Source organism: Cryphonectria parasitica, assembly GCF_011745365.1.
Source record: "Cryphonectria parasitica EP155 unplaced genomic scaffold M406scaffold_10, whole genome shotgun sequence".
Lineage (NCBI taxonomy): Eukaryota > Fungi > Ascomycota > Sordariomycetes > Diaporthales > Cryphonectriaceae > Cryphonectria > Cryphonectria parasitica.
This window is the reverse complement of record NW_024468918.1, coordinates 1063939-1077582: the sequence shown is the minus strand read 5'-3', so window position 1 is coordinate 1077582 and position 13644 is coordinate 1063939. Positions and strand designations below refer to the sequence as shown.

Here is a 13644-nt window from a genome sequence, read left to right as displayed (position 1 = left end):
GGCCTTAGCACGTAGCGGCGACGATCCTGCCGTAACTCTATGCTGTCAAAAAGGGGGTTCAATAAGAGGCAAACAGAGCGACGAAGAGAGAGACAGCTCTTGAGTTGCGGGCCGTGGAGACGAAGCCGAGACTCTAGAGCTCCCACCTGGCCACACCACGTGTGCTGCTTATAAGATGGGCATCGTCCACGGGGCAGCCGAGGGCTCCGGCTCTTGTGATGGTCAGCTCAGGTCTATCAACGAGTCCCCGGCTTCTTTTCGTCTCTGGGGGCGTTGCGGACTCTCCTTGTGATGACGCTAATTGTTCAGTCTCTCATGGAACTATTGCTACGAATCAAAGTAAATACGTAGTGCTCATTACTATGGTTCGCAAGAAGAAAACTCGCCGAAACCCCTTGTCGAGAACCTGGAATGTGCATAAGTCTGCGCAAGCTCCCTGTTGTATCAAACCGATTAGTGTAATACAGCTCAGGAGTGCGAAAAGCTTGTAGAACGAATTTTAGATCCATACGCAAGGTGAACTTGACCTGCCGTCTTGAGGCAGGTCAAATGGTTCCCAAAGTGCGGCGTGTTGCAATCCGCGAATCACAAGTATGACTTCTGCAGTAACAATCAACACGAATCCTTGAACGCCTCTGCACCTTCTCCGTACTAAGTATGTAATAAATACGGTTGCCAAGCAAAAGCTCGGCCGGCGGGGGTCGGGGAGCCGGAAAACCTGTGCCTGGTAAAGTGTGTTTTATAAGGTTTTTCGTGTATCGTGGTTGGATCGGTCCACCCACCGCACCATACCACTGGTAACGCGTGGCGTTCGTAGGATCTCGGCCGAGAAACATTAATGGAGAAGAAGAAGGAAGAAGGAAAGGAGGAAACCAGAGAAAGGGGGCAAGGGGGAGAAGAAGAAGGGAGAAAGGGGTCGAGGGTCGAGGGCTTCTTGCAGGCTAAGTATGTGGGCTCAGCCCATACAAGTTCTAGAAACGCAGTATGTATTTTTGAAAAGAAGAAAAAGAAGACCAGAATGCTACGGCAATGCAAGGGTAATACTAGTTGACGTATTTTTAAGGGGGAGGGGAGGGGAAGAGAGGACTAGGAACATGAGTCGTCGACTGTGACATCGGGCTACAGTCTACTGCACAGGCAAGGAAGAGCGAGATCCTATGACTGCAGTAGAGTACTGTGTACTTTGGGTTTGAGACCGCTCATCCCATCTTTTGCCCCTTCATGCTCAGGGCGAGGAGGAAGTGTATACGTGCTCTGCTTACGCAGCAATGCTACGAAAACGGCTGGATCCTAGCCATTACTGTATAGTACACCGATTGATAAATGTTCGGCTCTCGCCATTTCAGACTTCCAATCTTCAGATCAGGGTCCGTGTGGCATGCATGCTTGCAACAACAAATGCGCAACCCATGAGATTACAGGGAAAAGCAAGGGTCTTGATTCCAAAAGGGACCGGTGAAGCACCGGCATCGTCGCAGTGATGGCACCATAGTAGTACCAAAGTAAGTTTGCGAGAAATTACCGAGAGTGCCAAAGTTCATCGGCAATCCGATTGGACCGAGGGCTCATGCGACACCAAACCTCGCCGACGTGGTAATAGCTAATTGTCCTTGCAGCAGTTGTAGTCAGTTCAAATATATGGCGATGTAATGACTTCCAAATATTGACCTATTTTGCGAGCCTCATGCATAGAGCTGCGCATGCTGAAGGCAGAATTGACGAGAGAGGATTACTTACAATGAATGGCACAACAAGACTGGAACAAAGGTGAACATGGGTTTGAAGGGCATTTTTTAACAGAGAATGAAAATAAGTTCGGCACTAAAAGTTATACTCTCGATGGTTTGAAGACCAAAGCTTATTCTTTTATATTCTCCCTCTGCGCTCCCCCCCCTCGTACACTTCTCTCCTTGAAGAACAGGCTCTCCTTCATAATTCTCCCTTTCTTGTGTATATACCGAAGGAGATCAAAACATAAGTTAACCCTGAAAGAAAAGAATAAGGGGAAAAAAGAAGACACGAAAAAGAGAGGATTGACATAGTGTCCGTCTTTTTAAGTTCAGCCCGTTCCCTTCAAACATGAGTCCGACGCCTCATAACAGGGTTGGAGTGAACTTTAACGTCTGACACTTCTCCTGCGCAATATGTCATCCATTGTGATCATCTTATTGACGGGATAATCGAGGGTGGCATTTAGATGGAGACCCTGGCCGTCCACATAATAGCATTCCTTATTATTCTCATGAACCGCGGGTCTCTGTATGCATCATCAAAGTGTCCCAGAGCAGTGTAGAAGGACCGCGAATCTTGCCGATCCTGACACCAGGCCACAGGGTGATCTTCTCCCATTGTGCCACCCTTATAGGTTGCCTCCTTGACAGTCAACAAGACATGCGCCCCAGCGGCTCTCGGGTTGGCTTTGAAGTTGTACCATTCGTCAAACCATTCAAATTGGGTGGCGACATTGTCCTTTGCTGTGAGATTCCCTGGAGTCGACACTGCCACAGCCCTCTTCACTGTCGATTCGGGCACAGCGGTCCCTGAGAGAATGGGGTGACTGGGCGCCTCAACGACCACCGTTCCCTTCTGTGGGTCAGGGTGGTCTGTGAAGACAGCCCCGATCAGGCTGCCATAGAACGTGGAGGAGGGAAGGCCAGTCGACGCGCAATGAATACCAACGACCCCACCTCCGCCTTGGACAAACCCTTCCAGAGCACTCAGCTGCGCTTCGTTGTCGAGGAACTCTCCTGACGACTGGAGAAACACGATGACGCGGTAAGTCAAAGGGGGGGGTTTTGGGCCGGGGTAGTTTTGGGCCACCCTGGCCACCCTCACCGCCTCTTCAACCCCCTTTAGTTTGATAGCTATTACTCAACCAATTTTGATCCAAACAACTTCATCTTTCCAGCAAACCTTTATCTGACTGTTATGAAGCCCTATTCCGAGTTTGAGCTAGCCCAGGCCGTTGAGGCTGTCAGAAAAGGCAAGTCTCAGCAGCAAGCCTCGAGGGAATGGGGTATTCCAAGGAGTACTCTTCAGGCTCGTCTAGAAGAAGGGGAATCGCATAAAACAGCCCACGAAAACCAGCAAAGGCTCTCTATTGATCAGGAAAGAAGACTGGCCGAATGGATCCTGATTCAAGAAAGCCTAGGCGTTCCACCAAGCCATTCAGAACTCAAATACTTTGCTCAGCAGATCCTCGAGGTCCAGGGAGACCCTCAGGCCCTCGGGGTGCAATGGACTCAGGCTTTTTTGAAGAGAAATCCAGAGATAAAGGTCAGGAAGATTCGCTGCATTGCTTCTGAACGAACGAATGGGGCTACAACAGAGGTAATACAGCTTTGGTTTCGTCTTTTCAATCTTCCTCATATCCAAGCTATTAAGCCAGCTAATAGATGGAATATGGATGAAGCTAGCCTGATGGAGGGCCAAGGAACAAATGGATTAGTCCTCGGAGGCTCCTCTTCGCGTTCAATTCAAAGGAAAGACCCTGGATCAAAAGCCTGGACTTCTTTCCTCGAGTATATCTCAGCTACAGGTGCCTACCTCTTCCCTCTGGTGATTTTCAAGGGCCAAACGGTATAACAACAGTGGTTTCCTCTTGATTTGGAGCCTTTTGATGGTTGGAAGTTCACAGCTATGCAAAACGGATGGACAAACGATAAAATGGCAGTTGAATGGCTGAAAGAGATCTTCATTCCTCATAGCCAGCCAGCAGATCTCTCAGAAGCCAGGCTGTTAGTCCTGGATGGCTATGGCAGCCATAAAACGGACGAGTTTATGTGGCTTTGCTTCCAAAACAATATCCTGCTTATTTACTTGCCTCCTCATACCTCTCACGTTCTTCAACCCCTCGATCTAGGGGTCTTTTCATCTCTCAAACGGGCATACAGAAAGAAAGTCAGCAATATGGGCCAATGGGGCGATTCAACTATTGCAGGCAAGCGTTTATTCCTCAGCAACTATCGTCTGGCTCGACTGGAAGGCCTTTCAAGCCAGAATATTAGATCTGGATGGAAAGCAACTGGTCTGTGGCCTCTCAGACCCTCAAAAGCCCTCTTGAGCCCTCTTCTCCTCGAGAACAGTCAACCAAGCCGTCAGACCCAGTCCAATTCAGGCTCAGCACAATCAACAGCACCTCGTCTTTCCCCAAAAGCCTTCTCAAGCCAGCCAGTCCTCTTTTCAACTCCTCGAAAGGCTAAACAGCTGTACTATCAGCTGCTAGAGAATCGACAACAACTTCGAACGGAACCAGGCCGCCGTATGCTATTCAAGAAGATAAAAAAGGCTTATGGGGAGAGAGATCTCGAGTTTGCCAAGGCATTGGAGGAAAATAAAGCGTTGAAAAGGCAGATTGAGGCTCTGAGGCCTAGTAAAAGAAGAAAGGTTGATATGGATCCGAATTCGAAGTTTGCAGGGATTGAGGATATACAGAGAGCTCAAAACGCGGCCAATCGCCACGAGGATAGTCTGAATGAAGAGAGCGATGTCGAATTACCTACTGATGAGGAGGATTGCATCGTGGTGGGTGAATAGAATAGATAAACAGTATATATATATATGGGTGTGTGTATTTGACGAGGGTGGCCAGGGTGGCCCAAAACTACCCCGGCCCAAAACCCCCCCCTTTGACTTATAATGCCAATGTCGACGGGTTAAAGACGATGGCGTCTTCGGTAGCATGTATGTGGAAGGGGATGAGCGAGCTCTCTGAGGCCTTGGCGAGTTCCTCCAATGCTAGAACTCCTGCCGAGATGGAGGAATGACGATAGCCCTGGGTCTTGCTGAAGACAAGCACAGTAAAGGTCGATCCTGATGAATGGAGAGGACCATTGGGGGTTTCTTCTGGTGGCCGCATTTGGCCATGATCTTGCTGTGCCATTTCTCGTCGATTGTGATTTAAAAGCTGAGGGGATCTTTTGTCTCCCCCCTTTTCCCTTTCTTTTTCTTTTCGGTCCCCTTGGAGATTTCCTCGAGGTAATTACGACGCTGTCTGATTCACTTTGAAAACGAAGGGTATCGAAATTGCTGCACAGGTGGTGATTTGATTGCCTTTGGGGTTTGTTTGCAGTTCTTGCTCTTCTTTACTAATAGTCTTTTCATTCGAATCACCGATGACTGTCGGGAATGCCACCACTGAAACAGTACTTGACAAATGAGAAGACATCGTCACATGGCCTGCACAACGTCATCAACAGGGCGGCTAGCGCAGGCCAAGAGGTGGGTATCTCGGCCCTGTCAATGTCATCTGCCGGGACGATTGTCGTCGATCCCTTATTTGACTTTCGATCCTGAGTTTAGAGACAGGTAAACACTATTTGAGTACTTGTACTTTAAAGGACCTAGTAAGGAGTGGAACCATGTATCTCCTGTAACTGTTCAAGATGATGTCGAATAATATGTATAATTAAATACCGGTGGCCCGATTTCCCACAGTTAATCACCCATGCATGTCCAAATATGGGCAACTTAACACCACTACTACTCTTAAAGAGATGCAGGACAAAGAACGCCAACAGTGTGCGTGAGAGACAAAAAACAGACGACGACGACAGACATATATACACCCCTTCACCACCTCATGAAGATGCAGCAGCACGTTTGCCTGAGAAGTTGATGGTTGGAAGCAGTGGCGTCTTGGCTGTCCCGGTCATGGAGTCCCCATCAACCTGTGCCTTGTAGCTGACTCTGACCCTGACGGGCTTCTTGAGCGAGGCACGGAAGAAGACGGACGAGCCATCTATTGTACCTTCTGTGATCTCGTTTCTTCCCTCCCCACCGTCCAGCGCCCCTGACAACTTGTTCCCATCTGACTGGAGCGTCAGCGTCACGGACTGTTTGCCGATGGGAGTCTGCACCGACAGGTTCCAGACGCCATCCACCTTGACGGTGGGCGGCGCCGCTGTTTCCAGGCTGGCTGGCTCGTACTTCTCCTCTCCATCGCTCTCCTCCTTCTTGGGCAGCTGGTCCTTTGTCGGCTTGAGCGCCTCGCCCAGGCCCTTGGTGGCCAACCAGTCCGTCATGGTCGTGACGTAGCAGACGGGGTCGGCCTCGTGCATCGAGTGAGGCATCTTGGGAAACGACTGGTAGGTGAACGAGTTGCCTGCGCCCTCGACCAGCTTCTGCACATGCTGGATCTGCGTGTCTGAGCTCGCGCCCACCAGGTTCCCAGTGTTGACGTCGACGTGGCGGAAGTGATGGGTGAACAGGACCGGCACTTTGACGTGCTTGAGCATGTTCTCGTGGTCGCAGGTCAGAGCCACGCGGCCGTTCCAAAAGGCATCGCCCCATTCAGGATCATACTCCTTCAGCTCTGGCGCAGGGCCCATGAAGGGTGCCGTCTTGGTGTCCGACATGATGCTCGTCAGCGCCTTTGCGATCCACGAAGGCAGCTCGTGGGCCATGGCCTGCACCATGCCGTCCTCGTTGCCGATCGACCACTGCGGGCCGAGCCACTTGCTCCAGATCCTGAACAGCGGCCCTGCGATGGTCTGCCTCACCGACTGGCCGACTGCTGGCGTGAGCTCCGAAGCAAACAGGGGCGGGTCCTCGTACACGGCAGCGATGACTTGGCCTGGTTTGGCAAACGCAGACAGCCACGCGCTCAGGACACCGCCTGACGAGAGGCCGCTGACGATGACGGGCCGCTTGATCACCAGGTCGATGAAGCGGACCAGATCGTTGCCAAAGTTGTCCAGGCTGTAGCGGCCAGGCGTCCAGGTCGACCGGCCCTGTCCGCGGAGGTCGACGGCGTAGACCTGGTACGACTCAGAGAGGAGCCGCATGGCATTCTCGTAGCCCCACCACGACTCTGTCTGCCCTGGGATCAGGAGCAAGGCTGGTTTATCATCAGGTCCAGCCACGGCGTAGTTCATACGAACCTCTCCCAGGTCGATAATATGCTCCTCGAAGCCGTGAGGCTTGAAGAGGCTCTCGTGGTCGGACGCCTCGAGATATCTGCCGCGCGGGTCATCGTGTGAGAACTGTTCGAGCTGTTGAAGGCGTGCGCCTAGGCCCACGGGTGCAGGACTGTGTTCACCCATGATTTGCTGTGTTGTTGTGTGTGTTTTTTGATTGAAAGTGAAGCTGTCTGTATTTTGTTAATTCATGAGAGCCCCTCGATCGTTGCCAGGGAACGACGTCAATGATGCCGAGCAATAATTGAACTGCTAGGAACCCGAGAAGCAAGGGATGTCTTCTACAAAAAAATGTGATATGGTCTTGTAAATCTGCCTGATAGGAAAACGAAGCACAGAGAGGATCAATAAAGGTGATGGCACCTCGAGCTTGGTGTCATCAAGTGTTGTTTAAGTAGACTTCGTGGAGTTTGTGTGTGAACATGTGAGTATAGTCAGACTCGCAGCAGGCAACCTGTGCTACATGTCTCGTCATCCCCTTTCCTATTGCGCATTCCACACTCTTTTGCGTGACTGACATGCTGGCGTACTCATGCCGGCCTTAGTTGGTCCGTCACAGGGAAGCTATACCGCAAAAAGACCCCGCGCCCAAGGCCTCCTTTGGGCTGTCATACAAAGCCTGAGCCCCATCGTTCCTCGGACTGCAATTCCATCCCGGCATTGTGGCCTGGGATACCGGCTGAGGCGTCGGTCAAGGTCGAAAAGTCCCCGGGCTCCGTGTGTGCTTGCTCAGGTTTCGGCAGAATCGTGATTAGGTAAGGAGACAAGCTGATGTGGTTCCAGTAACATACAGTATAATGAATCTATTACACGAGCCCAGTTTGATGTTTCTGGAACGAAAACAAGAACGTTGCTGGAAGCCCATGCGACAAGGAAATCATGGCTCTTTTTAAATGCATTGTTTCGCAGCATGATTATGATCGATTCATTGTTCCCACTTGGCAGGTAGTAACAACAGCCCATCTATGATCTGTTTGTACATGCGCTGCATGTGCTGGAAGCGGAAGGTGGCTTGTATCCCTCAACCAGTCACTGCGAAGAGGGTGGGAGGCTCGTCTACCAGGGGTCGAGACGAGCAAGGCAGGCGGTCAGCAATATGTTGCACATCAACAACGGACAGTGGCAATACCGATAACCCGTCCACCAGACGCGAGTCGAGTGGAAGCGTCTGGCTTGGCTGCTCGGAGGGCGGATCGTGCTATGCCCGACATGCTGCAGAAGCAAGGCCCAATGGCAACCCTTAATTATTACTGCCGCTATGATGCCAAACTCGTGAAAGTATCTTGCTTGCTTGTAGGTATTGATCAACGATCCCTGTGACTGTTTCATGTAATTATAGTATATTTCGGCAGCTTCAAGTGACACGTCTCAGTATCTTCGTCTCTTCTTCCAATCATGCAATTGCTAATTCTGAAAAATATCGTCAATAATTAGCAGCGATCATCACCAGTTACTTGTAGGTACAATTCACCATGGGCAAGCAAAGAAAGGAACTTCGATGGGGCATATCCCTTTATCTCCAAGCCTATTGGAATCAAATCTCTTAAATCCGCACACAGCCATGATCACACCAGATAAACGTGCCAGTCCATCGCATCACGAGACATACTATTTGCTATAAGCCAAGGTATGGCGCAAGAAATCTCTCCTTTGGGTCTATAAGAGAGGCCTTTCGGAGCTTTAGCATTCTCCGAACTCCCATTGCTGTCTCTTTTTCTGGAGGATGAGGGAGCATTACGACAATCAAGCAATCCTCGGCTGTGTTCACCATTCCGTCACATGCAATTCTATAGATAGTGATATATGTAATGAATGCGCAGTGGATGCAACAACACTCCAGAATCGAGATGGACTGTTTCGTTCAAGATACCTCAAACCAAATCATTCTGGAGGTTCCCTTCTTGCAGAGAGACAAGCTTTTGACCGTGGTCTCGGTCTGCATATCATTGCTTGATAAATATTTACCTGATTCAATCATAAAGAGCTACCGAGATTATAGGTTTGGTTGTTCCTCCGTTAGCTACTTACTATCCTGCTTGACGAATAATAGTATCATCATAACGTTGGTACGGCAAGAAACGGCAGAGACAATTGTATGGCATGGAAAGAAAGTAGTAACATCTTCTGTCTGCATTTATTCATGAAAAATGGATGTATTCAGGATTACCAAATCTCTCTTCCAAGCCTTTTCGCACACTTGACTCTTAGTATTGCTAACTGTACCATCTTAGCTATAGACCCGCTGCTGCTCTTGTCTCTGCACTTCATCGCGGAAAACATTCTTCTTGTGCTCTTGCTGGTTTCCCCAGCTTCCTCGATCCGTCAACGGGATCCCATCAACCTTGCGATCGGCCGAATCACCGTGAACCTCATTTGACAGGTTGTCTGGATACCGGCCAGTATGACCGACCGGCTTGCCAAACACCCAGCCATTCCTCCTCCAGCGCCAAAATGCGATTCCACAAAGACACAGGAGGACAAAGCCAATCGTTACAGGTACCGCGATGGCTATGGTTCTGTCACGCCCTGTCAAGCCGTCCTCTTGCCCACCCTGCGAGCCTGTTGAAGTGGAATTGACAAGAACGTAAATCTCACCCGTGGTGTCCGAGGAAAAGTATAGCCTGCCTTGACGGTCCACCGCGAGCCCGACCGGCCTCATACATGATGAGGGACAATCTGCATCATCTGAGTTCCGGATGATATCAGAGAGGGCGGTCGTGCTGTCCGAGCTCTCGGTGGGCTGGCCGGTGACGGGGTCAAAAGTGACTTGGCCGACAAGATAGCCTACTGGATTCGTCTCGTCTGTGGAGCCGTGGAAGGAGATGTATGCACCGGCTCCGTCTGCCGAGAATAGGATATCCAGTGGGGTTTGATGGGGCTCTAGAACAAGGGTGAAGGGGATAACCATCAGCACTGTCGAGTTCCATACTTATTTCGGGGTGAAGTGAAGATATGCAGTACGTACTAAAGGTGAGTTTGGGCGCCACAAATTCAGTCTGGCATATAGTGTCGTTGACCGTGCTGTTTCCGACACTGAACTGCTCACCAACCTGAAAATCAACCGGGGAATCTGGGATCGTGGTATTCCAGGCCGCCGCGCAATCGGGATAGCCATAATTGGCACCCTGTTGTTCCTCAGCCCCAGAGATCGAGGTTGTGCCGTTGAGAAAGCCGTGAAAATTCAACTCGTCTCCAGGATTACTTTGGTGAATATCGGATCCATCTCTGGTCATATCGTCGGCGCCATTGTCCATGGCGAATATGCCGCCCGTCAACGGGTGTTCTCCGATGCCAACCGCGTTGAACAGCCCCCAGCCCAGCAGCCGGCCTGTTGAATCGAAGTCGAACGAGTCTGCCGATGTCAAAAGTTCTGTCAAATTGAAGGCTTTGATCTGGCCTAGGCCACTGGACTGAGAGACAGCCTCGTATCTCTCATCGCTTCCCCTGGAGACGATGAGCATGTCTGGCTCAAGTTGAGATACAAGCAGAGTACGGGTAACCTGGTTGTCACTCGTCATGCCCGAGACGACAGTCGTTGAAAGTCCTGTCACGGACCCGCTGCTTGAGTTGTAAGGCCATGCAAGAACTGACGACGCATTTGAAGCATAGATGGTCGTTCCGTCATTGGACAGCACCAGCCCATGGTTCAACTGCGACACAATCTGTCAGTAATGTAAAATCTTCTCCGCGAGGTGCTGGTGCCAACATCAAATATGAGTCCATACGCTTGTCTCATTCACGATCACAACAGCAGTCTCGGCTGTTAGACACGAGTCACTCTGATTCGTGAAAGTGATGCGCTTGATTCCCACACCATTTTCCAAAACTAGAAGCGCCCCCGATTCATCAAAGACTATAGTCCTCGGTTTCGAGAGACCAGATGCAGCGAGAGATGCTGTCCACCCGCTGCTGACGGTCGGAGGAGAGTAAGATGGGGAGAGGATGGTCTGACATGTGGTGGCTGCACTCCGGATTGTCATTCCTGTCGCCAAAACAGATCCCAGGCACAGTAAAGCTGTGCAAAGGATTGGCGGCGACGACTTCATTGTGTGGCTTGAATGTACTACTATTGATATAATATTATGCGACTCTAAGGTATCATCACCAAAGCAAAAACGGAAAAGAAAGAGAGAAAAGGGAAACAGATCTATAGAGATGATCACTATGTGAAGACGCTGACCGGACTTGGCGCAAAAGAGGAGAAGATAGCTTGGAATGGGAAGATACGAAGGTCTGCAGAAAGACTACTGCGTGAGCAGGCAACATGCATAAGCGAGCACAACATTCAAGTTGAGTGTCAGCTTTTAATTAGCCTCCATTGATGGCTCAAGATGCATTATCCCACCACCTGGTGTCCTAATGCAGCATGTATTTACCCCCTTGGGCCTGGTCTTCTGCCGTATTCGGGCGTTTTGTAGATAGGCGGTATTTTTCATAGCAATTATCTCATCCCCTCTTCATTGGCCTGGATGAAGAAAAGTAAGCACTACCAATTTTTGGACAGGTCAATGTTCAATGACTATGATCTTATTCTGAGGGACAATAGTGACGAGATTGTTTTCGACCACTCTCTCTATCTTTGCTGTTCAGAGACAAGACTGCAATATGAAGCAAGTTTGACCACTCAAACATGTCGACGCTCCATAAGTTCATAGGCGACCAGCCTGCCTCAGGCAAATGTTTTACTACTAATAGGGACATAGTTCTTGGTCTAGACGCTTAACTACGTCCCCGGTTCCATTGAATTTTCCTTCGGGTAACGAAAGACCAATCGAGCACAGCTGCACAGGCTAGAGCACAAGGCAACAGATATGAGGACATTCCACACAAGATTCTGTCAACGGCCACTCCCCATTGTTTACTTATCATTCTAACTGGCGATATGAGAAGTTTGTCTTTCTATTACAGTAATCTGAGGGCGAATGTTGCATGACCACTCTAGAGATTCAGCTACAACATGATTAAGACATCCTCAGATCACCCGACTTAATACTCCAGGACACCACTAGTACAGGTACTCAGACCAAGTACACTCCTCCATCCCCGACTCGCAGTACGTTCCCAGGAACTGAAGAGTGCTGTCGCCAACGAACCGCTGCACCCCGCCAATCCACTTGATATTCTTGGGGCTGATCCAGTGCAGACCCTGGGCCCAACACGCATCGTGCGGAAAACTTGGACAGTGGTGAGCACTGGCTGGGTTGGTCGAGCGAAGGATCAGCACGGTGCCGTTGTAGACGTGCTCCCACGCGAAGCTGAAGTGAGCAAGAGACGTGTCGTTGGGCGGCTTGAGCCTGAGAACGGCGACGGCGAAGAGGCGTCAGCATTGTGCTTGTGAACTGAGACTTGCGTCTGCAGAAATAGACGGGAACAGGGAATTCCAGCCTAGTGTACGAGTTCTAATTTACCCAGGTTGGTCCTGCCAGCATTGAGACTTCACGACATCGTCGAGCTTGCCGTCAGAGGCTGCAGCTGAGGCCGTGCATCTCACAGCGTCGAAGTCAGGCTCAATCCACCAAAGGAAAGAATAGCTGTGATTGGGTAAGAAATGTGCACCGAGACAGAACAGGTGTTGATGATCATGAGCCAAGGGCTTACTGGGCGTGTTTTGTAGTCTTGTTGACATAGGCAGTCAATTCAAAGAGGTACATGTGAGGAAGCATGACAGTAGCATTGGGAGGAGACGTGTAGATAGTTCGTAAGGTAGTCGAGATTTCAGAAGTGGTGTTGACAATAGAGGACGTGGAATTGGCGGGGAGCATCGTCTCAACACGAGTGTTCAATTCAACTTTACGAGCAACAGCACTGCTCAAGAGCACAACGAAGCGAGTCAAGCCTGCGAAGACGATCTTCATCTTGAGATGGCATACACCTTGTTCGTTTTCCGCCGTAGGATCGAACACTGGACATCGACTGAGGGTTGAGCATGGAAAGTCTGCACCTGTCGAGTTTTCGCATCATGAGAAATAGTGATGCTCGCACGAGCAGAACGTTTCAAGAATTGTTGGGGGGTTATTTTGAATGCCGAGGAGTGACGGTGGTCACCGACTGCGCTCGCCAAGTTTGCACAGTGATAACCTTTGTTTCTCTCACATTTCGCTTCACCATTCCTACCTATGGGTTGTACAGGATCTCTCCAGTCGCGAAACTTTGTAGGGCAACGAGTTCCCGGACCATGTTCAACCAGTGGCAGACCCGTCCCTGGAGCACAGTTCAAGATTAGGGAAAGTTGCCTGTGCTGCTCAAACTTGATGCATGGCCAAACTTGTACCGCTGAAACAGGTATGAAGAAGATATAATATGAAGAGCCACAGAATGTAGAAATCCCGTCCTGAAAGAGTGGCGAGATTGCACGTCACGGATGTTCCTACACTGAATAAGCCCGAGAAGCCATAAGCACCATGACGGAGAATCAGTCTTGCTTGAGAGTCGGGAACACCCTCCCCCTCCACCCCCCCTCCTCCAAAAGGAACGGCGTCCGGGACGCCTTGGGAAGCGGCATGATCCGTAAGACAAAATGAGGTAGCCCACAAGCCACCGCGAAGCCTCGCACGCCATAGCGACGTAACACCCCTCCTGAAAGTGGCTTTCATCAAAACAATGAATGAACAGCAGGAAAGGATAATGACCACCTCTCACCTAAGCTATAGCCTATTGTGATCGTGACGCCTGCCGCCGTTCCATTCCCGAGATCTTTGACGGTCCAGACCAAAGAAGAAAAGGCCGC

General features: G+C 50.3%; 4 protein-coding genes across 4 annotated transcripts; all 4 read right to left on the bottom strand.

Annotated features, from left to right (window-relative positions):
- Nucleotides 1–2193: 2193 nt before the first annotated feature.
- M406DRAFT_343481 (class I glutamine amidotransferase-like protein) lies at nt 2194–4858 on the bottom strand (the record flags this gene model as incomplete). Its single annotated transcript, XM_040921872.1, has 2 exons — nt 2194–2821; nt 4653–4858. The coding sequence occupies 2 exons, from the start codon at nt 4856–4858 to the stop codon at nt 2194–2196; spliced, it is 834 nt and encodes a 277-aa protein (XP_040771349.1).
- Nucleotides 4859–5579: 721 nt separating this feature from the next.
- Nucleotides 5580–7043, bottom strand: M406DRAFT_76028 (uncharacterized protein; the record flags this gene model as incomplete). Its single annotated transcript, XM_040925927.1, has 1 exon — nt 5580–7043. One exon carries the CDS (start codon nt 7041–7043, stop codon nt 5580–5582), a length of 1464 nt encoding a protein of 487 aa, XP_040771348.1.
- Nucleotides 7044–9056: 2013 nt separating this feature from the next.
- Nucleotides 9057–10897, bottom strand: M406DRAFT_348599 (soluble quino protein glucose dehydrogenase; the record flags this gene model as incomplete). The annotated part of the gene is made up of 4 exons (XM_040922406.1): nt 9057–9302; nt 9441–9797; nt 9883–10567; nt 10643–10897. The coding sequence occupies 4 exons, from the start codon at nt 10895–10897 to the stop codon at nt 9145–9147; spliced, it is 1455 nt and encodes a 484-aa protein (XP_040771347.1). The 3' UTR covers nt 9057–9144.
- Nucleotides 10898–11802: 905 nt separating this feature from the next.
- Nucleotides 11803–13010, bottom strand: M406DRAFT_358617 (uncharacterized protein). Its single transcript, XM_040923949.1, has one exon. The coding sequence runs from the start codon at nt 12242–12244 to the stop codon at nt 11936–11938; it is 309 nt and encodes a 102-aa protein (XP_040771346.1). The 5' UTR covers nt 12245–13010; the 3' UTR covers nt 11803–11935.
- Nucleotides 13011–13644: the final 634 nt, after the last annotated feature.